Here is a 26,682-nt window from a genome sequence, read left to right as displayed (position 1 = left end):
GCTTAGCAGTCAACTATTCTTCATTTCTCACAGATGTTTCCAGATCATCTGGCATTAAAATGTAATGCATGTGAAGTCTGACTGAAATGCTACGTTTTCTAATGTACATGCTGACAGTCCGGTTCTGTTCAATATTTTCATCAATGATTTAGATAATGGCACAGAGAGTACACTTATTAAGTTTGTGGACGATACCAAGCTGGGAGGGGTTGCACGTGTTTTGGAGGATAGGATTAAAATTGAAAATGATCTGGACAATTTGGAGGAATGGTCTGAAGTAAATAGGATGAAATTCAATTAGGACAAATGCAAAGTACTCCACTTAGGAAGAAACAAACAATCAGCCACACACATACAAAATGGGAAATGACTGCCTAGGAAGGAGTACTGCGGAAAGGGATCTGGGGGTCATAGTGGACCACAAAGTAAATATGAGACAACAGTGTAATGCTGTTGCAAAAAAAGCTAACATGATTCTGGGATGTATTAGCAGGAGTGTTTTAAGTAAGACACAAGTAGCAATTCTTCCGTTCTACCCTGCGCTGATTAGGCCTCAACTGGAGTATTACGTCCAGTTCTGGGAGCCACATTTCAGGAAAGCTGTGGACAAATTGGAGAAAGTCCATAGAAGAGCAACAAAAATGATTAAAGGTCTAGAAAACATGACCTTTCAGGCAAGACTGAAAAAACTGGGTTTGTTTAACCTGGAGAAGAGAAGACTGAGAGGGGACATGATAACAGCTTTCAAGTGCATAAAAGGTAGTTACAAGGAGGAGAGAGAAAAATTGTTCTTCTTAACCTCTGAGGACAGGACAAGATGCAATGGGCTTAAACTGCAGCAAGGGAGGTTAAGGTGGGACATTAGGAAAAACTTCCTAACTGTCAGGATGGTTAATCACTGGAATAAATTGCCTAAGGAGTTGTGGAATCTCCATCATTGGAGATTTTTAAGAGCAGGCTGACCATCCCTGACAGGTGTTTGTTTTAGATAATACTTAGTCCTGCCATGAGTGCAGGGGACTGGACTAGATGACCTCTTGAGGTACCTTTCAGCCCTATGATTCTATGAATACAATGAAGGTCAACACACCCAAAGCAGTTCCTTTCTGATTGGTATTTTTGCTATAACAACAACATAAATCCACTTCTGTTCATAGTATACCTTATGATGAGGTTTTTGCAAGAACTCTTAGAATAGTGTTTCTCACTGACCTCAAATTTTCAGTTACTACCTTCTCCCTTTTCTTTTTCCTTTCATCTCTGGGATGTACATTCTCTTCATTCAGAACCTAACCTTTCTTTCTAGACATGTATACCATGCTCCTAACTGTGATATCTGAGCAGTTTAAGGCCTCAATCCTGCAACCATACACATAACTTTATCTATGAGTGAGCAGTCCTACTGATGCAATTCATGGAGGCCCACAGCCAGAAATGCCAAATACAAACAATTCACAAGAATAATTCACCAAACAACAACATAAATCAAGAAAATTTATATACCACAAAAAACACAATCCTATAGTGAGAATTTTCATTTAAATGAAATGCAATTTACAAAACAGAACGGCGTTTAGTGTGCCCATAAAACAGACATTACAGCTATATGCTTTTTTAAAGTTTATACTATACATAATGGAGAAAAGATGTTTTTAATAACGTTCATCTTGAACAGCACTTTTTACGAATATCAACGAAAGAGCGGAACCACTAGAGGGCAACTATCCCCTTTTTCTATGCAAGAGGTACTGCATGCTAACATGGCTGCGGCAAATTTAACATTGTGATCTCTCTGTTGCTGGATTATAACTCTTTAATCCTGAATGAGACGTAATAAAACCACGCTCTAGGCGCTTGTCCTTAACGAGCCCCTTATTACAGGCATTTCCGAACTTTTGAATGCTGACTTTGCAACTTTTTACCACCTTCTTTCAAGGTAGCTTGTGCCTGTGTGATTTTCTATAGCAAGGACCCCGCGCCACGAAGTGCAGCTCCGAACCCCGAGGGTCCCGACGTCTGGAGGTGGGCAGGAGCAGCTCTCGATGAGGTTGTCGCTGCAGCCGCCGATATTCACCGCAGCGCAGCAAAACCAAGAGCCACCCATTAGGTCCTGGGGCGCGTCTGCCTCCGGGTTTTCTACATGAGCCAGCAACGCCTTCCCCGCCCCGGCTTCCCCCGTGCCCCAAGAACACACAGCTCCCGACCCCGGCTTCCCGTGGAGCCCCGCACCTGCCCGGCCTTGCCCTAGCAGTGCTGCCGGGAGTCCCAGCCGAGGCCCCGCCCCGGAGCGCGCGGCGTACGCTGAGGTCAGAGGGGCGGGAGGCACGCGCTCGCTCCTTCCCTTCCTCCGCCAGCGCCAGGCCCGGCTGCCGGGAACCGAGCGGAGTGGCCCAGCCCGGCCGGTCATGCTGCTGCTCCCGCCGCTGAGGAGGCTTGTTCGCCGCAGCCTCAGCAGGGCTCCCCCCTTCTCCGCCGGCTGCCGCGGCCGGGGGCTTTCCCCCGCCCCGCGGGGCTACAGCAGCAGCAGCGCGGCGGGGCGCAAGGTGACGGTCCCGCGTCCCGTGCGGAGCGGGCTAGCCTGGGGGCGCGACAAGCTGAGGACAGGCGCTGCCCCGGCCGCGCGTGTTTGTGCCCGGCGGGTGGAAACAGCGGCAGCGCGGACCCCGCGATTTAACCGGCTGCCCCAGGGGGCCGCGCCTGCGGCCATGCGCGCATCCAGTGCGCGGCGGCGGGGCGGGCTCGGGTAGCGGGGCTGTCCCGGCAGTGCAGGGGGTCCCAACCTTTTTGGCTCTAGGGCCACAGTTAGCATTTTTACGACTGTGAAGGGCCGCTAGTCTCCGCCAGCAGGGCCCCCTGCAGCCAGACAGAAGGAGTCCTGGCTGATCTCCTGTCCCCCTGGCTGCAGCAGGGAAACTGCACACATGTAGCCCCATGTGCTTCACCTGGGTCCTTAGCCAGTGGATCCCTTCTGCAGCCAGGGGGAGGGAAGATCAGTGCTCCCCTCCCCCTGGCTCCAGCAGTGCCCCCAGCGCCTAGGGACCCAGGTGGATCGCTTTGGTGTGCGCCCTGCTACAGCCAGGGGGAGGGGAGCGCTGATCTGCTATTCCCTTGGCTGCAGCAAGGAGCCTGCACTGGTCTTGTAGCCCCGTGGCAATATGCTCTGCCTAGGTCCTTAGGCAGCAGAGCCCTTCTGCAGCCAGTGGGAGGGGAGTGGTGGGCCCCTTTGAAAGACCCTGCGGGCTACTTTTGGTCCCCGGGCCATGGTATGGAAACCAGTGCGGTAGTGTGTCCCCTGTCTGGCCAGGCTGTCTGTTCAGTGTCATCCCCCAGTGCATCTCCTGGCCCTCTTCCCACACTGGGTCACCCGCTGCGGTGTTCAATGCAGTAGCTGTACTGTGCTGTGCATGTTTGCACAGTTACACGTGTTACAGTCCCTTAGTGGCTTTTCCCATTCCCAGGACCCAAACTTGGCTGCTGCACGAGGGGCGATTGACCCACGCTCATGCACCCCCATCCTGTGCTCAGAACTACGTCCTCGAGGGCTGGCCGGCCTGGCAGGCTTGGAGTTAAACCTTAGGTGGCTTCATACGCTTGGAGCCAGAGTCAGCAATTCGGAACTACACTCCTGAATCTCTAGAAATATTTGTTAGAGTGCTGCTGTCTGGTGGCTGCTGATCTTCGACCTCTTGTTTGATGTTTGTTTCCTTCTAATGTTCCTATTAATGCCCTTGTCCTTGACTCAGTTCACAAATGATGTCACTTTTTTATTTCTTCAAGATGTCCTGTTCAAAGATCACGTTAGGTGACAAACAAAATAGCCAGTATTTTAAATCAGTGTCTAGAAACTTCATTAATATACATAATGGGCCAGATTTTTAAAGGTATTGAGGTGCCTAAAGAGTCAGGTAGGTGCCTAATGGGATTTTAAAAAGTACCTATCTCCCATGGGAGTTAGGCACCTGGATATTTTTTTACAATCTCACTATGTGCTAATCTGTATCCTTACTTACCAAAATGCCTTTAAAAATCAGCACAATGATCTGAAGTGTGGCATTATTTATATTATAGATCATTTCTGTCTCCTGTTTAAAGAATGTTACTTTTGGTCTTGGTGTGCATCCTGACTTATCTAATCATGACTTTATACTTTAGATTCTAGATTATTTCATAAACTGAGTCCATTAAACCTATTTCATACAATGTTATGGTTACTTTCAGAAACATTAATCAGATTTGTGTATATTTAGAAAAAGAGTATCTTGGATTAGTGTACTTCTTTTTTTTTTTTTTTTTTTTTTTAAAGGGCCTTGTTTTAGGAATTTATGCAAAAGAAAAAGAAGAGGGGGCTCCTCAGTTTACTAATGCCGGAGAGACTTTTGATAGACTCGTATCCGGAAAGCTGACAGAGCTATTGTCTGTGTAAGTGTTTAGATCAGTTTCTTATATTTTTAAGGTATGTAAACACAGAAAATACATCTTTATTCATTGCTATAGTTTGCACCATACCACCTTGTGCATTGATGTTCACGTTTCTTTGGCTAAACAGAATTGGGTTAAGTCAGTAATCAGATAGGGGAACCTCCACTGAGGAACCAGACACGCTGCAGGAAGTGGTGATGGTGATTCTGTAGGTCAGTGGTTCCCACCCTGTGGCCAAAAGTGGCCCGTGGGGTCTTTCGAAGTGGCCAGCCATTCCCCTGCCACTAGCTGCAGAAGGAAGCTGCTGCCTAAAGACCCAGGCGGAGCATGTTGCCGCGGGGCTACAAGACCAGTGCAAGCTTTTTGCTGCACCCAAGGGGACGGGAGATCAGCACTCCCCTCCCTTGGCTCCAGCAGAGAGCATGGCAAAACGCTCTGCCTGGGTTCTTAGGCGCTGGGGTCCCTGCTGGAGTCAGAGGGAGGGGAACACTGATCTCCTGTCCCCCTGGCTGCAGAAGGGAGCCACTGCCTAGGTACCCAGGTGGAGTGCATGGGGCCACAGGACGCGTGTGGTGCCTGGAGACCCCACGAAAGCTTATGCCTGCAAAAGCTTATGCCTGCAGAAATTAAATTTGTTACTCTTTAAAGTGCTACAGGACTCTCATAGTTCTTAGCTAGTGTCCCTGTAGGGAGTTAAGGGGTACTGCATGGTTGGAGAATGAAATTATTATCACAAAAATCAGGATCTCTGTTTTAAAAGCGCTCATGGCACTTTTTTGTGTTCTAGATCTGGGCCTCCTTTGAAGAAAGGGAAAACACGCCTATTTCATGGTTTGCATCAGGTATGAAACTTGAATTTTCATGAGTATAATGCTTAGTGTGTGGCCTGAATTTGAGTTTTGGCATTATTCCTTGCTCATTCTGAATGCAGCATATTATTACAGCAGAATATTATACTCTGTCATTCAATACTGTGAATTTAATGTTGCTAGACTGTGGTTTTTCTGAAATTTCAAAAAATACTTGCTTCATGATTTTTGCCTTCTCTATGTAAATTCCTCTGCAAGGGCCCAATCCAAGTGACATCAGAGTCAGTGGAAAGACTCCCGTGGATTTCACTGGAGATTAAATCAGGTCCCAAGATCCCAATTCTGTAGCATGCGGAACTGCCATTAAAATAAGTGGGGATTCCTTGCATGTAACGGCTACAGAATTGGAACCTATGCAATTCTTTCCCAAGAGTATGAAAAAGTGATAGCAGAAGAAGAGCGTTCAAATCACTGTTGGCTACAGCAGTGCTGGAAAGCTAGTACTAGCTACAGTGTCTTGTGAGTTAGATGTTGCGTGGTGCAGCAGTTCAAAAGCTGATTACAACCTGAAATGGCATGTTTTTAGTAATAGAAGTGTGAAGAGACCTCAAGTTGAATGTACTCTTAACTTCATCCCGCTCAGAAGGAGCGGAGATCCCTCAACCTCTATATCTTCGCGGATGGAGTCACATCACATTTTAAATAATTTTTCACCTATTTCTTTCACCTCTGTTATTTTTCCATCCCCATAGCTCTCGATATGCCTCCTTCCACCTCCTCCTGTGCCTGGCTGGTACACTATACTGATTGCGGCCTTCTGGGTTTCCTTGTAGGTTTGCTGTCTGTAGGTTGCCATAGCAGCACTAGAAAGAACTCTCGGTACTGGCAAGGTGGGGAAAGACAGATTACCCGCCGTGCTCTCTGTAATGCTCAAGAGCTAGGGATATGTCTGCAGAGAATCATTTACCTAGTGGCCTGCTGTTCTTGAATTGAGGAGCAGCCACAAAGGTAAAGACCCTTGCTTAGGATGGAGGTATCCTGTCATGCTGTAGACTAATAGGTGGGGACAGGCTGAAAAGTGCACAGACTTTGTCATGGTATGCTGAACATAAAGCCTTAATCAATAAGAACAGTCCCGTTACTTAGATTGCTCTTTGGGGCAGACACCATCTTCTCAGTGTGTGTGTACAGGGCTTAGCACAATGGGAGCCTTTTCAGGGTGGTCTAGGCACTATAACAATACAAATAAGCATTAACAATTAGATAACAGTGAAGTTGTCCATCTGCTTATGCAAGTTTACTGAGAGGTAGAGAGGAGATCACTATCACAGCAACATGCTAACGACAATGGATGTATTTTCATGTAATGTTTGCCTTCATTTAAAAAGAATGCTCTTTATAGTTGATATTAACCTCCCACCATGGTTATCAGAGTGAAGAAATTAAATCCACTTGCGTGTTGGCTTTGCACAGGACTTTCCAAGTATTGCAGTTGTCGGCTTGGGTAAGAAGGCTGCTGGGGTAAATGATCAAGAAAACTGGAATGAAGACAAAGAAAATATTCGGACAGCTGTTGCAGGTTAACTTGCTTTAATTTAATATTTGTTCCAGTTGCAAGTATTTGTTTGATCTATTGAAGCCCTGCCATAATATGATACATTTCAATTTTGGTGAAGCACATGAGCTTAAATCAAAGAGACCACAACATGTTTTGTTTTAAAGCATAAGACTTAATGCATGGCTTGGAAAATTCACTCATTGCTGACAAGTGGGAAGCTTTCCATGGTGAGAGAAGGGCCTAGGTCTTCAATTTTTTGCAGAATATAATTTTTTCAAACCCAAACAAACTATAGCCTTACGGTTGTGGAAATAACCTTCCAAATATAAATCTATGCAGCGTAGTCTTCCTGAATCTGCAGACGAACCACCCCTATCTGCTTCTCATAGCTTTCCTAAGTAATATGAAATTGAAAAGACCCTTGTCACTTTCACTTCACCATGGGAGGATCAGTGAAATTGACAAGACTTTAACAGTGTGCCTTTAACCTGTGCACATATGACAACCCTAAGTATTTCCTGCTGTTCTGGGCACAGGATGGGGGTGCGTGAGCGTGGGTCAATCGCCCTTCGTGCAGCAGCCGAGCTTGGGTCCTGGGAATTGGAAAAGCCGCAAAGGGACCGTAACACTAGCACATGGACTCAGGTTTTGGGGCCTGTGTTTTGGACTATGTATATTATGCTGTTGTAATAAACCAGCCCCAGTAAGGGGATATTACTGAGACAAGAAAGCCTGAGTGGAGTTACTAGGGATGCTGAAAGAGGGAAACTGAGGCAGGTGTGCTTGTCATACCACATCCTGCAGCAGGAGGTTGCTCCCAGACACAGCTGTTATATGACAATCCCTCTTCAACAAAACATTTGTTTATGGAATACATTCTTATTTTCTGCTGTTCATAAATGCGTCTTTTGAATCAAACCTATAATATAGCTGTTGTAGCTCCAAAAAAATAACTGCTACTTAAGCTTTACTAGCAACGTACTGTATTACAACTTCATTTCTGATGGCTACAGGCTTTGATCACCTGAAGTACTCTAAAGTTATGTAGTCCTCTCTTTGCTTGAGGGAATTGTAAGAACTTTGGTCTTGTCTTTCAGTCCCTGCTGGATTGCTTACTTGATAAGTTACGTTCAAAGTTCACAGTTGCATGATGAATACCAATACATTGCTTTTTAAAAATTGTTGCTATAGGCTTTGCTGTACTGAGTATTTTTTTGTTCAGCTGGTTATACCTGAATCTACCAGGTTTCAATAGAACTAGGTTGTTTCATTGAAAAGTCATATTAATTGCCTCAGGAATCCATTCTGCTGCTGTAATCGGTACATGGTCTTATTGATGTATTGTATTTTCTAGTTGGATGCAGACAAGTTCAGGACCTGGAGGTCCCTTGTATTGAAGTAGACCCCTGTGGAGATGCTCAGTCTGCTGCAGAAGGAGCTGTTCTTGGGCTATATGAATACAATGAACTTAAGCAAAAAAAGAAACCTGTAGTTACTGCCCAGCTGCATGGAAGGTGATGACAAACTAAGGTTTTACTTGTGAAACATTTTGATACCTAGATACTCCTTTTTCCCCCATGTCCCTCTTAATTGGTGTTGCATAAAATATTTTAGCAGCAGCAACATCTTTACAGCATTTGTTTTGCATGCTTAATTACCACTGCTAGTGTGTCATGTTGTTGTTCTTCCTCTTATAAGTGCTCCCCTGCAACAGAGAAGGGTCTGGGATTAAGAAAGAAGAAGGGGCAAAAACAATTTGGTCTGTTTTATGATGTGCAAAATGTTTTTAATAGTACAGGCCCAAAAACTCAGAAGTGCAGAAGTTCTCTCTCTAAATGAATAAACCCTTGTCTGACACAAGAAATGCTATAGCAGATCAGACCAGAGTTCCACTGATATCTTGTCGCTAGCAATGACTAGTACCAGGTATGTCAGAAGAAGTTTACTCCTGAGGGAATTCTGTGCCAAAAATTATTCTGCACACAATATTTTAAAATATTTTAAAATTCTGTATATTTTATTTCTCAAAATAACACAATATAATCTAGTATGTCAATTCTGTATATTTTATTTGTCAAAATAACACAATATAATTCAATTATTTTGGTAATTTATTTCCAAATACCCCTCTGCAAGTATGTCTATAACAATACAGACAACAAAAAAAGATTCAAGAAATATTTGACAAATAGATTCCTTACTAGGCATATTAATTCAGAACTTTGAGTAATAATTCATTTAAACTACAAGACAGAAACATATTTCCCACACCCCTCAGAAGCAGTGCAAAGGCTTGGCAGAGTCAGGGGTAACAAAGAAGCTAAGGGAGGGGGAAGTAATTGCTGGGAAGGAGACCAGGAGTGAATCTGGAGGATTGGTGGGTGTGGGTGGAAGAAGTATGGAACAGTTTTTTGTGGGGACGGAGGGATTGTTAGGGAGTTGGGGAGCCTCCCCCATGCAGACCCTGGCTGACCTCTAGACTCTCTGATTCAATCAGGCACGTGTCCCTGCACCACCACTCAGCCACCCCTCCTTCCCCCTGTCCCTATGCACCTCTCCTCCCCATGTGGCCCTGCACCCCCACTCAGCCACTCCCCATCCCCATGTGGCCTTATACTCCCATTTCTATTCAGCCCTGCTCCAGTCTGTCCCCCCCACTAGCCCTTCTGAACTCCAGTCTATGTGAATCACCCCTCATGCCCCCCATACCCCATGCCTCCTCACCTGGCTCCGTGGGCAGGGTGCTGTGAAGAACGCAGCCTCTCTTCCTCACTATCGACTGCTGACTGTTAGGGCCAGTGAGCTGGCTGCCCTGTGTTCTGGTGCCACAGCAGTTCTTGGGGTGGGGGAGGCAAAGGTGTAACTGCAGTGCCTCTCTGGCACAATGTATTTTCTGTGGAGAAAAAAATATATGTGGGGGACATGAATTCTGCACGTGTGCAGTGGCACAGAATTCCCACAGGAGTAGAAGTTGCAAGAAACCCCATATTGAAAAATTATAATACTGGATCCACAGGGGAAGACACTTCCTAAACTTTGTCAGTTAGAGATTGGTTTGTGCCTTGAAGTGCATGGATTGATATCTCCTCTGTTTGTTTTGTTGTTCAGATGTGCCTGATCCTTTTTTGAATCTTAGTAAGCTCTTGAACCCCAACATGTCTTACATAGATCACTAGATACGCTGTGATAGGCAATGTATTATGCAACAGGAAAGGGGGGGTGAAACTCCTTTTGGATTTTGAATGTCATTGACCTCTCCTTAGGAGTTGAGACACAGAACTTCTCAGTAATATAGTGCTTCCCCAGCAAAGTTCAATGGCTCCTTTTTATATCCTTTCCCCTGCCAGCCTTGCACATCTTCCCTGTTCCTAGGGAGTGAGTCCCAGATATCCAGTGGACAATTCCTTCCTTGAGAGGAAAGCTGCACCCTGCTTAGTAGTAGTCTAGGAAAATCTCTCAAACTAATCCTATACTGATAAGCCTCAGTGTCAACTCATCCACTTCCCAGAGCAGCAGATACCTTGAGAGTCACTCAGGATTACTAGTCTTTATGAAACAATTAACTTCTCAAAACAAGGGTGGTTTTGTGACTAAGGCACTGGAGTGTGATTAAGAAGAGTTGGGTTCAATTCCAGTTCTGCCACAGACTTCATGTGTAACTTTGGGCCAATCACTTATTTTCTGGGTGTCTCAGGTCCCCATTTGTAAAACAGGGTAATAATACTTTCCTTCCTCGCAACAAGCACCTAGATAGCACAGCAGGCATAGGATTTAGGGATATCCCTCTATGAACACCTTACTGTGACTACTGACTGTTCAGTGACCAGAACTACAACGTGAAGCAGGGATCCCACTATCCAAGCTCCATCTCTGTCATCTAATAATCATAATTTTAGCAAGATTCAAAAATGGATTGGACAGTTATGTGGAGAATAAGAATTTCCACAGTTGTTATAATTACTATGAACACACATTTTGGAAGGAATATTAAACCTCGTGCTTCAGGGCTTAAGCCAATGTCTAACTATTACAGATCAGGACAAGACCCAATGTGGGGGCAGAGTGTATCCCATATCTTTTACTGCAGGGTTCATGCACCTTCCTTTGAAACATCTAGTGCTGACCACTGCCATAGACAGATACTGGACTTGGTTATGTGGACTTCAGGTCTAACCCAGTATGGCAGTTCCCATGTTCCTGTAATAAGAAAGGTAGTGTAACATTCCATGTCACCTCCCATCAGTGGAGCAGTTTCCTTCTCAAAATGTAGAAAACAGTTGAATACTGACACTTATTTTTGCAAGGTTCATGGTGATGATAATTATGTGGTGTTTGTTAGTGATGGAAAGGAAGCCTGGCAGAAAGGTGTCATCTTTGCTGAAGGTCAGAATCTGGCTCGCTATTTGATGGAGGCCCCAGCTAATTATATAACACCAATCAAATTTGCTGAGGTTATTGAACAGAAACTCAGAAGTGTCAATAGCAATGTGAAGGTCCATATAAGGTAAGTTCAGTTTAAATCATTACTTCTCTGTAAGTTGTAGTTGATTAAGATGCAGCATATAAAACATTACTGAGGTTTGCAGTGTGAAATTGCTCATTTTCACCCTTTTGTTGTTTAAGATGACAAATGCAAGGAAAGTATTTGTGTAACACTTTGTAAACTTTGAATAAATAAAACCTGTGTTGGTGACCAGAAATCACAAATTATTCTCAGTATCAAGCAGGGCTTCCAGTCACTACAGTAGGCAGAGGTAGGCTGCTGGGACAAAAATAAAGAAACAAGATGAAAATGTTAACTACTTTTGTAACATGACAAGCCTTTTAAAAGACTGCAGAAGACGAAGCCTGATGTCAGATCAGTGACTAAATTACTAATCCCCTCTTTTTTTTTTTTAAGTTATTTTTGCATTACTTCCCAGTTAATATACATCCTTTTCTGTTTTTAGTTGCTCATCCTTTGGAGGGGGTAAGCAAACTCCCACTATCTGTTCCTATTAATTTTCCCATAACTGTAGCAGTTTATTTGATTCCATAGAGCCAGACCGTGCCCCGCTGCTTTGTGGATGCAGTCTCATGTCACATTACTGTTCAGGTCCTCCAAAGATCTTAGCACACATCTCAAGCCGAGAGGGTGAGAAGGGAAGGCATGATATTTGTAATGTGGAAAACCAGGAAAAAATAATTTAAAAGGGAAAACAAAATAACTTTGAGAAAGTGTTTTTCTATTTAACAAAGTAGTACTAGTGGATGAAAAACAATGTCTTATCTTTACAATCTGTCATTTAGGAAAAATAGAATTATTTGCAGATATGTTTAAACTCTTAAAATTTACAATCTTTTGTATATATTTTTCGAGTCTCTTTTGTAATGGATCTAATTAAAATCTTTTATTATAGGTCAAAGACATGGATAGAAGAACAACAGATGGGAGCCTTCTTGAGTGTAGCTAAGGGCTCAGATGAGCCTCCAGTCTTCTTGGAGGTTCACTATTCAGGCAGTGCTAATGCACACGACTCTCCATTAGTGTTTGTTGGAAAAGGAGTGACATTTGATAGGTATGTTTGCTAATATTTTTATGAGTGAAACAAAAACTACAATCCAGTTGAGGGATTGAGATGCCTATGAAAGAGTGGATACTGCAAAAATATTTGCCATTCTGCCACTCGCTCTTCCCCCCCCTCCCCCCCCCAAAACTGGCAGATTAGCTAACATTTTACCAATCTTCTGTATTGTTAGATCATAAAATGTGCCCTAAAAATGCAACGGGGGGGAAGGAGGGGGAATTGGGAGCAAATATGCCAACAAATTAAACAGATTATCAGATAAAATTTACTAATAGACTTCTTGGTATTTCCATTGAAAAATCAACAATATTTGAAACCTGAACCATTAACAACCCTACTAACAATTAGATATTCTGTTGCAAATAACTGGAAGAAAGCATTCTCCAATCAGAACATCTTGCTTTAACAAAATTTGGGAAATACCAAAAAGAGTTTGGCAGTTTCTTTTATTTTATTCACAGGAAATTCATGAAACGAGAACTAGTAATTGGCATGTAAAATGATATGAAAAACACAACAGAATAAATTTTACAGGTTGTGCAAAACTTCAATAATTCACTGACGATCTCAAACCCATAGCAGAATATATGGAGATCTAAATATTTCAGATAAATGCATTTAAAACAGGATGTTTGAAAACCTGTCCCTTTTTTACTTCCCTGTCAAGCTCAGAGATAGGGATCTTGTTTCTCTTGTTGGCCAATAGTTGGCCACTTATAGGAGTGCTTTGTTTTATCAACTGTTTCAAGGGAAATGAAACAGCCTCAATTTATAGTTTGTCAGGAGAATGAAAAAGGAATGGATTTTAAATGCTTTTTTCTAAAACGTATTTAATGGTAATTTTAAGGCTTTGCATGTGCCAGTGTTGTTGTCCTGGTCTGAGATTTTAATGAAAAGCTTTTAAAAATTTGTTTACAAAAACTTTGCATCTCACCTTTAAAGTAACTTTCAGAAGCATATCCCTATCAGAAAATCCAAATGGGGACCCCAGGTACCGCAGAAAGTTGGATACACTGGCTGTGCTGTGGGCCAGCCTCTCCAGAGGAAAATCTAGCCTCCAGTGCAAGAGCAAAATGAAAACCAAACATGTCTATGGCTTGGTGTCTGTGCAGCTGCTCAGGAGGGAAAAAGGAGTACTCACTTATGTGAGCTCTGCACCTTGTGGGCAGCACAGTGCCCAATCTTTAACTATTTGTCTCCCAGTGGAGGCCAAGAAAGCTACTGCAACCCCTACTGCATGGGGCTGGTCAGTGAAGAGAAACTGATGAGTCCTAATATCAGTAGTAATTTTGTTTTATATAAATGTTTGTTTACTATATGTCAGAGTAAGTGGGTGAGTTGGAACTCTCCCATCCTGACTGCTGGTGTAGGGGCCTCCACCACCCCATTATATACCGGAGAGAAGAGTGTCTCCTGATCTTGGTGAAGAGGCACCCTGCTTTTTACCCTCCCCCCTCTCCTCAGTAACCTTGGTGATGTTGGGCAGGAGGGAAGGTAGGCTCCTTTGACTCAGATGGACTAGTTTTGGAACTTTGCCAGGGAGATAAAAGGATTCCAGTATCAGAAATTAGTTAATGTTTATTCTTTGAACTGCTGAGCTCAGCCAGGAAAAGATGAATTCTTGCTAGTGTCCCTCTAATAATATGATATACGAGGAGATGCTTTTATCATGCTCAATGTATCTTTCGTATCATTCCCATGAACCTGCAATATATGGTAGACTCTACCACTCCCCCTGGAAACGCAGCAGGGTTGAGTGTCTGCATAAAGCAGAATTGGCATTGCCTTGTTGCTTCCAAAGGGGAGATCGAGCCTCAGTGGGCCGGCAGCAGACTTAGAGCTGACTTGGTTTTTTTGGCCTGGCTACAGCTCTAAATTTAGGTGTGTGCTTCTTAAAGTCTATGGTCACCCATGAGGCATCTGCCTTGTTTCTGTAGCTCCTTTTGGCAGAGTGAAAATAGGTTTGGGTTTTTTCCCCCTACAGAATTTCCTCTTAAGTCTTTCAGGTCAGAGAGATTTAACTACTGACTCATTTATTAATCTACTCCACTTTATTTAAACATATTTACTAGGGCTACCACTCTCCCTTATTTTAAATCCTTTAGTTTTATGATGATTTACCTTTAAATTATGTTTACAAAAACAATGTGTTTTCCTTATTACATTTTAGCATGTTGCAGATTATATAGATGTTTTATTGTCAGATAGCTTTTACTAAAACCAGATATGCTGCTTTTTAGAATACTAGAAAATTCAAAAACAATAAACTATTGATATTGGGTATTAAATGAGATTTTCCGTTAACACCTATTTTTGTTCTGTGCATCCCCAGTGGTGGCATTTCACTTAAGCCTTCTTCAGGTATGGATGCAATGAGAGCAGATATGGGAGGAGCAGCAACTGTGTGTTCAGCCATTGTGACAGCAGCAACACTAAATCTACCTCTTAATATAATTGGTAAGTTGGGTGCCGGGAGGGGAGAACATGAGAAAACATTAATTAAAATGTTACATTAGGGCAAAGCTATTTTAATTTCCGTAATGGAAATGGCTGCTCAAAATTTTAATGGACGCTTCTCAGGTTAATCACATCACTTACTTGCTTTCATAACGATTCAGAAAAATCCCAATATTTTATTCACCCATCAAAAATTACCTATCCCGGGTGAGAAGAGTTTTGAAAGACTGGATTAAAACTATTATGAGGGGAATGCATGATTCATAGAACTGGATGGCGACTTTTGTCTCTGTCTCATTGACTAGAATCCTGGTCCAGAGCAACTGGAGCTGCATGTCTAAAACACCGCTTGCTTGGTGTTTGAGACCTACAGATTAAGGAAATTAACAGTTAATATCCGTACATTGTTACAAAGAAATAGAATAGGGCATATCTATTAATATAAACCATTGGGGAATCTCTTATTGTGCCCGGTATCTCATAAATGGTATGGATAAAAACTGACCAGTCCAGACACCCATACTGGGCTTGATCCTTTGAGGTGATTACCTCCGTGACAGGGCCAGACCTGATGGCTATAGGAGAGTGTTGGAGGGTATATATATATTAGCCCCAGGATCAACAAATCCTTGTTCCCTGGGTGATTCAGCTGGGGTTACTCCAGGACAATTAGGCCAGCTGAGGCCAATTAAGAGGCTTGCCCCCAGCAGTTAAAAGCCTCCCTGTCAGGCAGATAGGGGCAGCTGAAAGAGAGTTGAGAGGAGGAGCTCAGCTCAGCTCAACTCCAGAACTTGGAGCGATTGCTGTTGCTACCACAACACAAGGTACAGGAGTTCAGGAGAAGCCTGTCCAGGCAGGGCCCAGGGTCATAGGCACAGAGGCCTAAAGGAGGACCCAGCCACCCAGACAACTGAGTAACGGAATTGAGGTGGAGTGACCTCACCCAAACAGGGAGGATCACAGTGACAGAGAGACCCATGGTGAGGGGGGGAACCCTTGCCCTGGTTCCAGGAAGTGGACCACGAGGGGTGGGGTCAAGGACAGGTGACCAAGGGAAAGTGGTAGCTCTCACAGACTAAGCCATTTGAGGCTACTCCTCACAGGGTCCCTGGGTTGGGGCCCAGGATAGAAGGCAGGACCGGGTCCCCCCTCCTCCCACCCAGCCATACCACTAGCATAGCCAAAAAGGGCGCAGGACCAGCAGAGGGGCAGAACAGGCCTCGCTTGCCACACCTCCTTAACTTTCATTGATGTCTTAAAGGAGTTGGGAATATTTGGGATTTGCAGGAGGTGCCTGACTCCTTGTAGGATTGGGCCCACACATGGGACACTCCTGATGGCTAGTATTGATTTACAGATAATTACACTTTCTCTGTTTAAAGAGAGAACTCGCCTACCATAACAGAGACCATTCAATATGGAAATGTCCATCAAAGAAGGTTTCAAGATCTTAGAATGGCATGATGCATCCCCGGAAAGGACTGGAAACTAACTTAAAAGTATATGCTGTCAAAAAGAATGACATTTTTACAGTATGTTAATATATGAATAAAACCAATGGGGAAAAATGTTATGGTCTCAAGGGTATATATTGTTGAAAACTGGTAGTACTGACAACTGACAGTAGATCACAAAAATGCCATTTGTGGGTCAGAAATATTGCATTTATATCTTGTTAACGACATAAACCCTAGTATGGAACAAAAGCATCCAGTGTTGAGGGGAGAGAGGATATGAACCTGATGTGCAAAGTAGCAATGCATAACTAAACATGTGATCTGCTGACTGCTCACAAATCCAGTATGGGGAATAGAACTTGCCATCTTTGATCCCAGAAAAACAAGCTGCTGAGGTAAAGGTGCAATTCCCCCACTAGTTCAGCCAATGTTAATAAGTCCCGGGAGTACTTGCAGATGGTCTGTGGAGAGCTGGAAGGCCTCTTGTTTCCAACTGCTTTTACAGATGTCCTAGCCTTTCGTTGCAAAGATATCTGCAAAAGCAGCTGGAAATGAGGAGGAGACAGCCTACTTGCCTCCACTAGTAGCCATTGCTGCAGAACAGGAAGAAAGGAAATAGGAGCCACTCTTAGGGATGGAGATGTGGTTAACTAAATAACTTTATATTTTCCCAAAGAAGCAGTTGTTGTAGTTGGTACAGGACGTTGTGCAGCTGTGAATAAATGAGTTGATTCATGCAACGGCAACAGTGGATGTCCAGCAGAAGGGAATTAAAAATGTTTAGCAGTTCTGATATATTTTGTTCAATGGAGAGCAGTGTAACATACATATACACAAGCAGTTCCTCACCTACATTTATGGATGACTTCAGTCCTAATTAGAAATTTATTAATACAAAAATCTGCGTACGCAGCTCCATTGAAAACTACTTCCTGGCAGCCCATCATTATCCTCTTCAGTGTGCTCTGTCCAGAACATAGGATCATAGGCTTCTTCTGTGTATGGCTCGTGGACTGCCATTTTCCTTATCACTATAGCCACAGTTGGAACCAGAGTGCTGACTTGGGCTCTTGCCATCTTCCCCAGCTCACCTTATGTTGGTGCTTTATAATGGTTCCCCTGGATCTTTCTTTTGACATTGGAACCAGATGCTCTTGAAATTGCCCAGAGAGCTTTAGAATTCCAGAAAGAATTCCAGCCTTTTATAAGCACATGACATGCATATAATGCCACATGTTGTAGGTGTAACTTATTGACAGGAAGCCTCATCACTGAGATGAGGAACTCACAACAATCTCTCTCAAGATCATGTGCCTGATTCTGACCTCACGGTGTCAATCAGGAGTAACGCATGGTGTAAAAATGGCATAGATGTATGTAGCATGTTAAAGATAAACATACAAACTTAATTATGTAATGCAGAAATATCAATAATGGAAAAATCTGGATCATATGATATTCTTCAGTCAAGAAACTTCAGGTGCAAATCTAGAAATTGTATGTAAATTCCAGGTGAGAATGCTACCCTCCTGTTAGAAGTGATTTTAGTGTAGAGTGTCCTTTCAAGTACTAGTGTTTTTCTGTCACTACTAAATTTAGAAGCCTATGAATATACTGCAGTAATTCTTTCTTTTCTTTCTCAGGTTTGGCACCTCTCTGTGAAAATATGCCCAGCAGTAGAGCAAACAAGCCTGGAGATGTTGTTAGGGCCAAGAATGGGAAAACAATCCAGGTATATGTATGTTAAATTGGTTTTACACACATTCATTCCAATCAAGCTTTATTGTTTCAACTCCTGTTACAGTAAATGCACAAAAAGCTTATTTTTAAAAACCAGTGAACATATACAGTATGAGAAATACATGTTAAGATTTAACCAAATGTCTCCTTCAGGTGCAGTCTGGGCAGTTAATTGACCTGCCTAGCCACTTCAACCTCCCTTCAGGCCTTGTGTGGGGTGGGCACCCCATCACACCAGGGCTTTGCATAGGCATAGGCCCTAAAATACATATTTTGTGTTTAATCTGAAATACATAATGATCCCCCATTTGGTTAAATCTTAATGCATGCCCTAATGCTATAGCCTGTTATTTCCCTGTAGGAATTGACGGACAAATCAATATTTCTCCTTCCAGAATTTCTGTGTAATTCTGTTGTGACTTTGACATTTGGAACCTTTCAGTCCCATGAGTTTTCACCAAGCTATATGCATGACTATCGAGTTCAAAACCACTGTGCTTCTGTAGAGCCTCATCACACCTTGCCACAGAGAAACCCACTGGAAAGAACCAAAGGCTCAGGAAAGCACAAGGATTACCAGTCTGAGTTCACTATAAAGCATCCCCTCAAGCAGGAGGGGCTACAGGAGCCATAGATTTTTTTTTTTTTTTGGAGGGAGAAGGCCTCAAGAGCCAAAGGAAAGGGATCTCTGAATCTATAGGTGTAAGAGCCATTTATAGGGATGCCTTTTGCTTCTTTGCTGCTCTGCAGTTTCCTTTCCCTCCAGCAATATAGTTCTAGTAGGAACTATGTTTCCACTGGCTAAGTCCCCCTAGCAGCTGCTTGATAATAGCCATTAGATTTCCATGGACTTTACAGGGAGCAGCAGCCAGTCTTCTGCTGTACTCCTCCTACCCTACTCTATCCTGCAGACACCTAAGAGCCGCAGCATGGGAGGGTTGGGCAGTGCTGTGAGTTTCCCTGCTTTCATGTTTAAAATATGCTTTTCTGAATGCTTGACAGATCCATTCACTTTCAGTTGATTTCCAGTATTCTGCTTCGGTTCACTTACCTAAGATCGCTTTGAAAATAGTTGATCATCAAAAGGTTTTTGTATTGTATTTATATTAGAAAGTAAATTTCAACTTCTTGCAGTTGTTACACATGCTGTAATACAGGGATCACTTACAGCCCGATAGCCGAAAATCCAAACGGTCTCTTTGAAAAGAATTTGTAAGAAGCAAATCAAGCAAAGGGGAATTTGAGTAGATGACTTTTTTTTTTCCTCTGTTGTACCTACAGGTTGATAACACAGATGCAGAGGGAAGGTTGCTGTTAGCTGATGCTCTCTGTTATGCCCACAGTTTTAATGCAAGAGCCATTGTGAATGCTGCAACATTAACAGGTAACTAATTTCCTTTTCTTGCTTCATGTTGTAAAATAGTTTCTCATAATGAAAGACTAACTCCTTAAACACATTTCTTACAAGAGGAGTTATACTAAGAAATGAGAAATGTCACCTGTGAATTTTGAGCTCATTGTTTATGCATAAATTATGTTGTAGTTTCAATGTTAAAAATAAAAGGTAATTCTTATGTTTATATATATCGCAGTAAAGTAGTTGTCATAAAAAAAATGGAAGTCTCTAGTTTACAAACAGAATTCCATTGGGTTAAAAATCCATATGTGAAACCAAAGAATTCTTTACCTATATGCATAATAATGTCTTAAATTACATTTGTTTAATCACTTATGCTACTATATATACTCATGTATATGCTAGCTTCTGCAGCCAAAGGGGAAGCTGATTCCAGTGTTATTGGCTTATACAAAAGTACCTTGCACTTCAGGTGCTTGATGGACCCAGAGGAGAAGGTAGTGGCCACCACCGTGCTGCTTGGGGTGTTTAGGCACCAGGCAGATGAGGAGGAGCCAAAGCTCTGCATGCTTCTGGTCTGTGCATGTCTCCTGCAGAGCTTTCAATTTTGGTGGGCTCTGTTATTAAAATGGGCCTCCTCTTTACTGCCTGCGCACTAAGGGTATAACTACACTGCAGTTAGACACCCACGCCTGCCTGTGCCAGCTGACTTGGGTGTCCCTTTTAATATGCCCCAAATGGTAACTACAGAGCTGAAGTACAAGGAACCTCTAGGAGTGAATGGGTAAAAAGTCCATATTAAGGTTATTGGCCAGACCACCCCTTGTGTGGTAAAATCCATGGGAGGCAGGTTATAAAGGGGGAAAAGTATGTAAATTGCCAGATTGTTGAGTGTGAACTATAGAACAGGTGTTAGATGATTTCTTTGCTGAGGGATCTATAGCAGATTGGGGCCCTCTACCACGGTATCTTGGGCGTCTCATCTTTTGTCAGTGTCATTCTATCTATACTACCAGGGTTTAGCCAGCTGATGATTGGATCCTCCTGAAAGGGGAATTCCTGTTGCCAAAAAGACCTGGATTGTGCTTCCTTTTCTGCCTGATTATCATGGTATGGGGGACACAGTGGTGTCAGTCTGCCCCCTTTCATTCAGACAGCCTTCTTCAGGGTCCTGGGCAAGGGGGGATGCTCTTGTGGAGATGTCTGCCCCTCCCTTTCCATGTAGGAGATGCCATCTGTTCCTTTCTGGTTAGACCATGGGGTACAATTGAGCCGATTATTAAGTGCATACTGATTAATACAAAGGAGCAGGTTTTCAATAATACTTTTTCAAATAAATGCAAGACTCCTAGTGTCCATGATACGAATTAGGGATAAGGAGAACAGGAAATTGTCTTTTAGAAAAAACCAACAATTGGAGGGTAGAATGCAAAAGAAATACTCCGCTCATCACCAAGAGCAAGAGATATAACTTACAGGTTGATTTTTTTATAGGTGCCATGGATGTAGCATTAGGGTCTGCTGCGACTGGAGTTTTTACCAATTCATCTTGGCTTTGGACTCACCTTTATGAGGTAGGCCATACAATGAACTGACTTTTTTTTTAAGTCATGTGTATTTGTTCCTGAAGGTTTCTCTTATGTAAGTGAGATAGGTATTAAGTTTTATAATATAGGGTTTTTGTTTGGTTGGTTTTTTGAACATTGCATTTAATTGAGAATCATAAGTTGTATGAGTTGGTGAATTGCTGGCCCATTGATACACTTCTTGGGTAGCTTGCAGTGTACTGATAGCATGCACCCATGTCTCAAGGATACACAGCCTCCTGTGGTTTATTGTTTAATCATAAGCCCTAGGACTACTGATTACTAGTAACTTCTGTTAAAAGGTGAATTGGTCTGGATTGTCACTCATTAAAGCCTTAAAAATCCCTAATATATGGTCAAACTGCAATCCCTGAGGGAAGGCTCCAGGGGAAGTGATTTATGAAAAATCTGTATTACCACAGAGAAATGAGTCTTGCAGAAAGTTGGCTCTTTTTAGTCATAATTGCAGAGGGCAACATTTAAAAAATCCAAAATTGTGTTTCATCTTTTATTTTTCTAGCATATTTTTTCAGACATCTGAAAAAATCTTGTGTTATTTTCTAAAGTGGTTTCATAATTAACCAGTCCACCCAAAGCTAAGATTGACTGTGCAAGTACTATCATGTATATTGCAAACTAAACAAAAGAAAATACCATATCCATTTTGTCCCAAGCATAACAATTGTTTCTTCTGTAGGCCAGTATTTTGACAGGGGACCGTGTTTGGAGAATGCCTCTCTTTGAACATTACACAAAACAGGTTACCGATTGTCAGCTTGCAGACCTCAGTAACATTGGAAAATATAGCAGGTACTTCATTTAACTGAAATGCAGCAACCCTTGTCTTGACTGATATACCTGTTTATCATCACAATGATATTGCTTTAGAAATAGCCAACATTTCCATTGTTTTTGGAATGCTTTGAACTTGCACTAATGTGCACTAGTAATTAGAAACATTAGTATTTTAAAACAGGAGGTGGGATTTCAGTATTTTTATTTACAAAAAATTATTAAAATGTAGAGCCAAATCTTTATTTGCCAGTTTAGGACCAGATAGTGACAATGGCTCTTGTTCAAGGAGCGAGCACATAATGAACTCCATGCCCTCACTCTGTGTTCTGCCCAAGAGTGTGTAACAGTCCAGTCCTTGCATGCAGTGAAACATGGGGAGTGTCTCTGCAAAGAGGGGTGAGAGCGGACGAGCTGTACCAAAGAAAACAAGCTCTACCATCCTAAAATGATGCAACCAGCATAGCTTGAAGCTGGGGAACAGAACACCAATACAATCACTGTACATGTCTGGGAGGTTATATTACGTTTAAACAGGTGCAGGATTCTGTAATTCTACTAAACATTGAGTATTATTGTGTTCTTCAAGTGTGTGTCAATGTGAATCCCACTGTAGGTGTGCATGTACCACATGTCACAAGATCATAGTCTTTTGAATATTGGGAACCACACTCTGAGCTGCCCCATGCTCCTGTCTGAGGGCATAAAGGGCAGCCATGACTCTCCCTCAGTTCTCTCAGGGGCCTACTGCATACCCACCCATCTGTCAGAGAGTCATCTCTTGCATGGGATCTCAACATTGTTCTCCAGCAGCTCATGGAGCCACCTTTTCAGCTGCTATCGGATTGCTTGGTACATCATCTTACCCTCAAGTTAGTTTTTTCCAGTAGCCGTTATCTCAGAATGGAAGGCTAACGAGCTCCAAGCTCTCATGGTGGGGCCTCCTTATACCTTCTTTCACAGGAACATGATGGTGTTGAGACTGCACCGTAAGTTCATTGCTCAAGTAGTCTTGGAATTTCACTTCAATCGATCAATTAATTGATCGGTTTTGTTCCTGAAACCACACTCAGCACAGGGAGAAAAGCTATATACTCGAGATGTTTCCAGAGCCTTGTTCTATTATCTTAACAGGAGCAAGTCTTTTAGGTAGGTCCACAAAGACAATGTGGCCCCATCACAAGACCAGAACATTTCATCACAGAGAACCTCTTAAGTGGACCAAGCTATGTATTTCCACCTGCTATCTGGTGGAAAGCCTCTCCCTGCAAACACCAAGGCACACTCTACATCAGGGCACAGGCTGTGTAGTCAGCTTGCTTCAGAAGCATGGTAGTATGTGAGATCTGCAAGTAGCAATGTTGAGCAACCCATTGACTTTCATTAAACATTATGTCCTTAACATGGCGGCCAGATCTGATGCCAAGTTCAGCGGAGAAGTACTTCTGTCATTATTTAATGGATGAAGCTGGGACTCCTCATTCCTGAAGCGATATTGCTTGACACTCACCTGCAGTGGGATCCACACTGACACATACTCGAAGAAGGAAGAATGGTTTCCTATTCTATAGTAACTGTGGGTCTTTGAGATGTTATAGTTCAGCATGAATGCGACCTGCCCTGGAGGCATCCCTGCTTTTTGGAGCAGCTTCTAAATGTGAGAGAACTGAGGGAGGCTTCCAGCTGCTCCACTCTTTATGCCCTTGTGTGGAAGCATTAGGGGTCACAGGGTAGATCTACAGCCCTGACCGACACAGCTATGCAGAAGCCTCTGATCTCACACACATGAGGTGCATGCACACCTTTAGTTGGATCCATGCTGATTCTAACATCTTGAAGAACCACAATTGCTGTAGAGTAGCTAACCATTCTGTGTGCATTTTATTGTTGACCTATGACTTAATAAAGTTTTTAAAAATCCATTTTTTCTTTCTCTTCCTCCTTCTCTCCCAACAGAGCTGGAGGCGCATGCACAGCTGCTGCCTTCTTGAAAGAATTTGTGATTGCTGCTAACTGGGCTCACTTAGATATTGCTGGTGTGATGTCAAATAAAGATGAGGTTCCTTATCTTCGAAAAGGCATGACAGGACGACCCACACGAACGTTAGTAGAGTTTGCTACGCGATTGAGCCAAGACAAGCAAAGTGGCTAGTAAAATACTAATTCTGTAACCTTTCCACTCTGCCTTAAATCTCTCTACTTCATTATAAAATAAATTTAAATTAATGGCCCGTAGCATATGTGCTGTCTAATAAAATGCCAAATGTGGAAGTCGATTAGCAATCCAGGAATACTTCTGATAATCTAAAAAGATAAAGTGATGAAAGACAAACGCATTTTATAAATGGTTCTTACTGGGTAAGAATATCTCATAGTTGAGGTTCCTTCTTTCCATTTTATGCTGGTGAGGAGCTGTCTGAACTATTTTTACACATTTAATGCTTAAAAAACGATCATTGTAAACATCTGGACTTGCATTCAGATGTATATAAGTAGTGATCTGTATAATGGTTACAAACAATAAATTTACCTTTTTAGTTGCTTTAGAAAGTTCTTTTGTCTAAACAGTGTAACGTAGCCTCCACTATAAAGCCATTCATCTGGAATCATGGCCCTACCTCTATGTTTTGGATATACCATGCATGGAAGAATAATTCTTGATAGGGTTTATTTACAGAAATTTTGTCAGAACAATGTAAGGGAGAAGCTAGAAGTATTGTTACCATCTGTTTAATCAATTAATACACTGTAATGCTTTAGTAGGTATTGGGAGACTCCATTGCTAGAGGTATTTTAGACTAGACAATGAACCAGAAAAAAAGCTGTAAGGAACCTTCCTATATTGACAGGGCGATGGATTATTTTGTCAATTGCTGTATGAGATGCCAATTTATTGAGCATAATTAAAGGAAGTTAATTTCTTGCAGTTGTTTATAATTCCTCTCAAGAAACTTGGCATAAAAATTTGTCTCCCTGGCAATTGTTTTGCTTTTTTCATTGTGCCTACATTGATTTTTTTTTTCCTCTTCTGCTTTCAATAAAGCTGCAATTAACATGATTGTTTTTGATTTGATTAGCTTCCTGGGTTGTGTAATAACATAGTCATGGTATTCTCAATCTGATCAAAGGTTAGGAGAGGGATTGTTAAAGAAAAACTTTTTCTTGAAGGTTGTATAAGAGGGGGACAGTTTTTCTAATGTGCAGTAAATCAGTGTTGTTTAAACAGAGAAGTTTACAGGGACTAAAACAATTGTGCTGATTTTTTTTTTTAAAGTTATCAGTCTGCACCATCATGTGACAGCAGATGAAAGATCATAGATTAGGGTTGGAAGGGACTTTAGGAGGTCATCTAGTCCAATCCCCTGCTCAAAACAGGACCAACTCCAACTAAATCATCCCAATCAGGGCTTTGTCAAGCCTGGCCTTAAAAACCTCTAAGGATAGAGATTCCACCACCTCCCTAGGTAACCCATTCCAGTGCTTCACTACACTCCCAGTGAATTTTTTTTCCCAAATATCCAACCTCGACCTCCCCCACTGCAACTTGAGACCATTGCACCTTGTTCTGCCATCTGCCCAAACAAGAACAGCCTAGTTTCATCCTCCCTCTTCAGGTAGTTGAAGGCTGCTATCAAATCCCCCTTCACGCTTTTCTGCAGACCAAACAAGCCTAGTTCCCTCAATCTCTCTTCAGAAGTCAAGTACTCCACCCCCCTAATCATTTTTGTTGCTCTCCACTGGACTCCCTCCAATTTGTCCACATCCTTTCTAGAGTGGGGGGCCCAAAACTGGACAGAAAATTTCAAATGTGGCCTTACCAGTGCTGAATAGAGGGGCCTAATCACTTCTCTCGCTCTGCTGGCAATGCTCCTACTAATACAGCCCAATATGCTGTTAGCTTTCTTGGCAACAAGCGCACATTGTTGACTTATATCCAGCTTCTTGCCCACTGTAACCCCCAGCTCATTTTCTGCAGAACTGCTGCTTAGCCAGTTAGTCCACAGCAGTTCATGGGCTTATTCTGTCCTAAGTGCAGGACTCTCACTTGTCCTTGTTGAACCTCATCAGATTTCTTTCGGCCAATCCTCCAATTTGTCTGTCATTCTGTATCCTATCCCTACCCTCTAGTTTATCTACCATTCCCCCCAACTTAGTGTAATCTGCAAACTTGCTGAGTGTGCAATCTACCCCATCCTCCAGATCATTAATAAAGATGTTGAATAAAACTGGCCCCTGGACTGACCTGTGGGGCACTCCACTTGATACTGGTTGCCAACAGCCATCAAGCTGTTGATTGCTACCCATTGAGCCCAATGATCTGGCCAGCTTTCTATCCACCTTTTAATCCATTCATCCAACCCATACTTCTGTAACTTGCTGGCAAGAATACTGACTTCTGAAATCTTACCCCTCCTATCAGTGTTCTCCTGACACGTAAATTCCCCAGTTGCAAGTCACTGTCAGGACTTAGTTGTGGCTGGCTAATTGTTGAACAGCACCTGTGTTTTGCTTTCTGTAGCTGTGGTTGGCAACAAGAATTCACAGCAGATGACAAACTACTGACATGGGTACACTCCTATGTGGTGCTGTTATGGCAGGAAAATAAACAATGTACATGTGAAATTATAATCTTTTCCTCTGTCTTGCTATTAATACTTTGCACTTGTAAACTCCTTCTGATAATTTCAAAGGCATCTGGTGATGAGGATTTTACAGACTTGCCCAAAGCCAAACACCTACTCAATGGCAGAGTTGGAATTGCAACTCCGATCTTCTGACTCTCAGTACTCTGCTAACCACTAGATGATCCATATGCAGATATCTGTCCTAAATTTAATGTTATCTGTGCATCATTTTGCAAAAGCATGAGTATCTCTCAGCACCTACTGCGAATTCCATATGATCCTTAACTATTAGCACTTTTTTTTCACCTGCTGTAA

General features: G+C 42.6%; 1 protein-coding gene across 1 annotated transcript; it reads left to right on the top strand.

Annotated features, from left to right (window-relative positions):
• The first annotated feature begins 2,323 nt into the window (after positions 1-2,323).
• LAP3 (leucine aminopeptidase 3) lies at positions 2,324-24,800 on the top strand. The gene is made up of 13 exons (XM_067530331.1): positions 2,324-2,543; positions 4,304-4,419; positions 5,207-5,261; positions 6,702-6,807; positions 8,141-8,300; positions 11,126-11,290; positions 12,186-12,344; positions 14,686-14,810; positions 17,911-17,999; positions 19,289-19,391; positions 20,859-20,938; positions 21,648-21,760; positions 23,699-24,800. Exons 1-13 carry the CDS (start codon positions 2,406-2,408, stop codon positions 23,892-23,894), a joined length of 1,605 nt encoding a protein of 534 aa, XP_067386432.1. The 5' UTR covers positions 2,324-2,405; the 3' UTR covers positions 23,895-24,800.
• The last annotated feature ends 1,882 nt before the right edge of the window (positions 24,801-26,682 follow it).

This window comes from Emydura macquarii, unplaced genomic scaffold (assembly GCF_026122565.2).
Source record: "Emydura macquarii macquarii isolate MOO-44397 ecotype Brisbane River unplaced genomic scaffold, CSIRO-AGI_Emac_v2 contig_3062, whole genome shotgun sequence".
Classification (NCBI taxonomy): Eukaryota; Metazoa; Chordata; order Testudines; family Chelidae; genus Emydura; species Emydura macquarii.
This window is presented reverse-complemented; position numbering and strand designations above follow the sequence as displayed.

Excerpts from the sequence above, each read along its gene's own strand:
- LAP3 (XM_067530331.1), top strand. The coding sequence starts at position 2,406 with ATGCTGCTGCTCCCGCCGCTGAGGAGGCTTGTTCGCCGCAGCCTCAGC. Across the intron at positions 5,262-6,701 it reads TATTTCATGGTTTGCATCAG|GACTTTCCAAGTATTGCAGT; the intron begins GTATGAAACTTG and ends GGCTTTGCACAG. Across the intron at positions 18,000-19,288 it reads AGAATGGGAAAACAATCCAG|GTTGATAACACAGATGCAGA; the intron begins GTATATGTATGT and ends TTGTACCTACAG.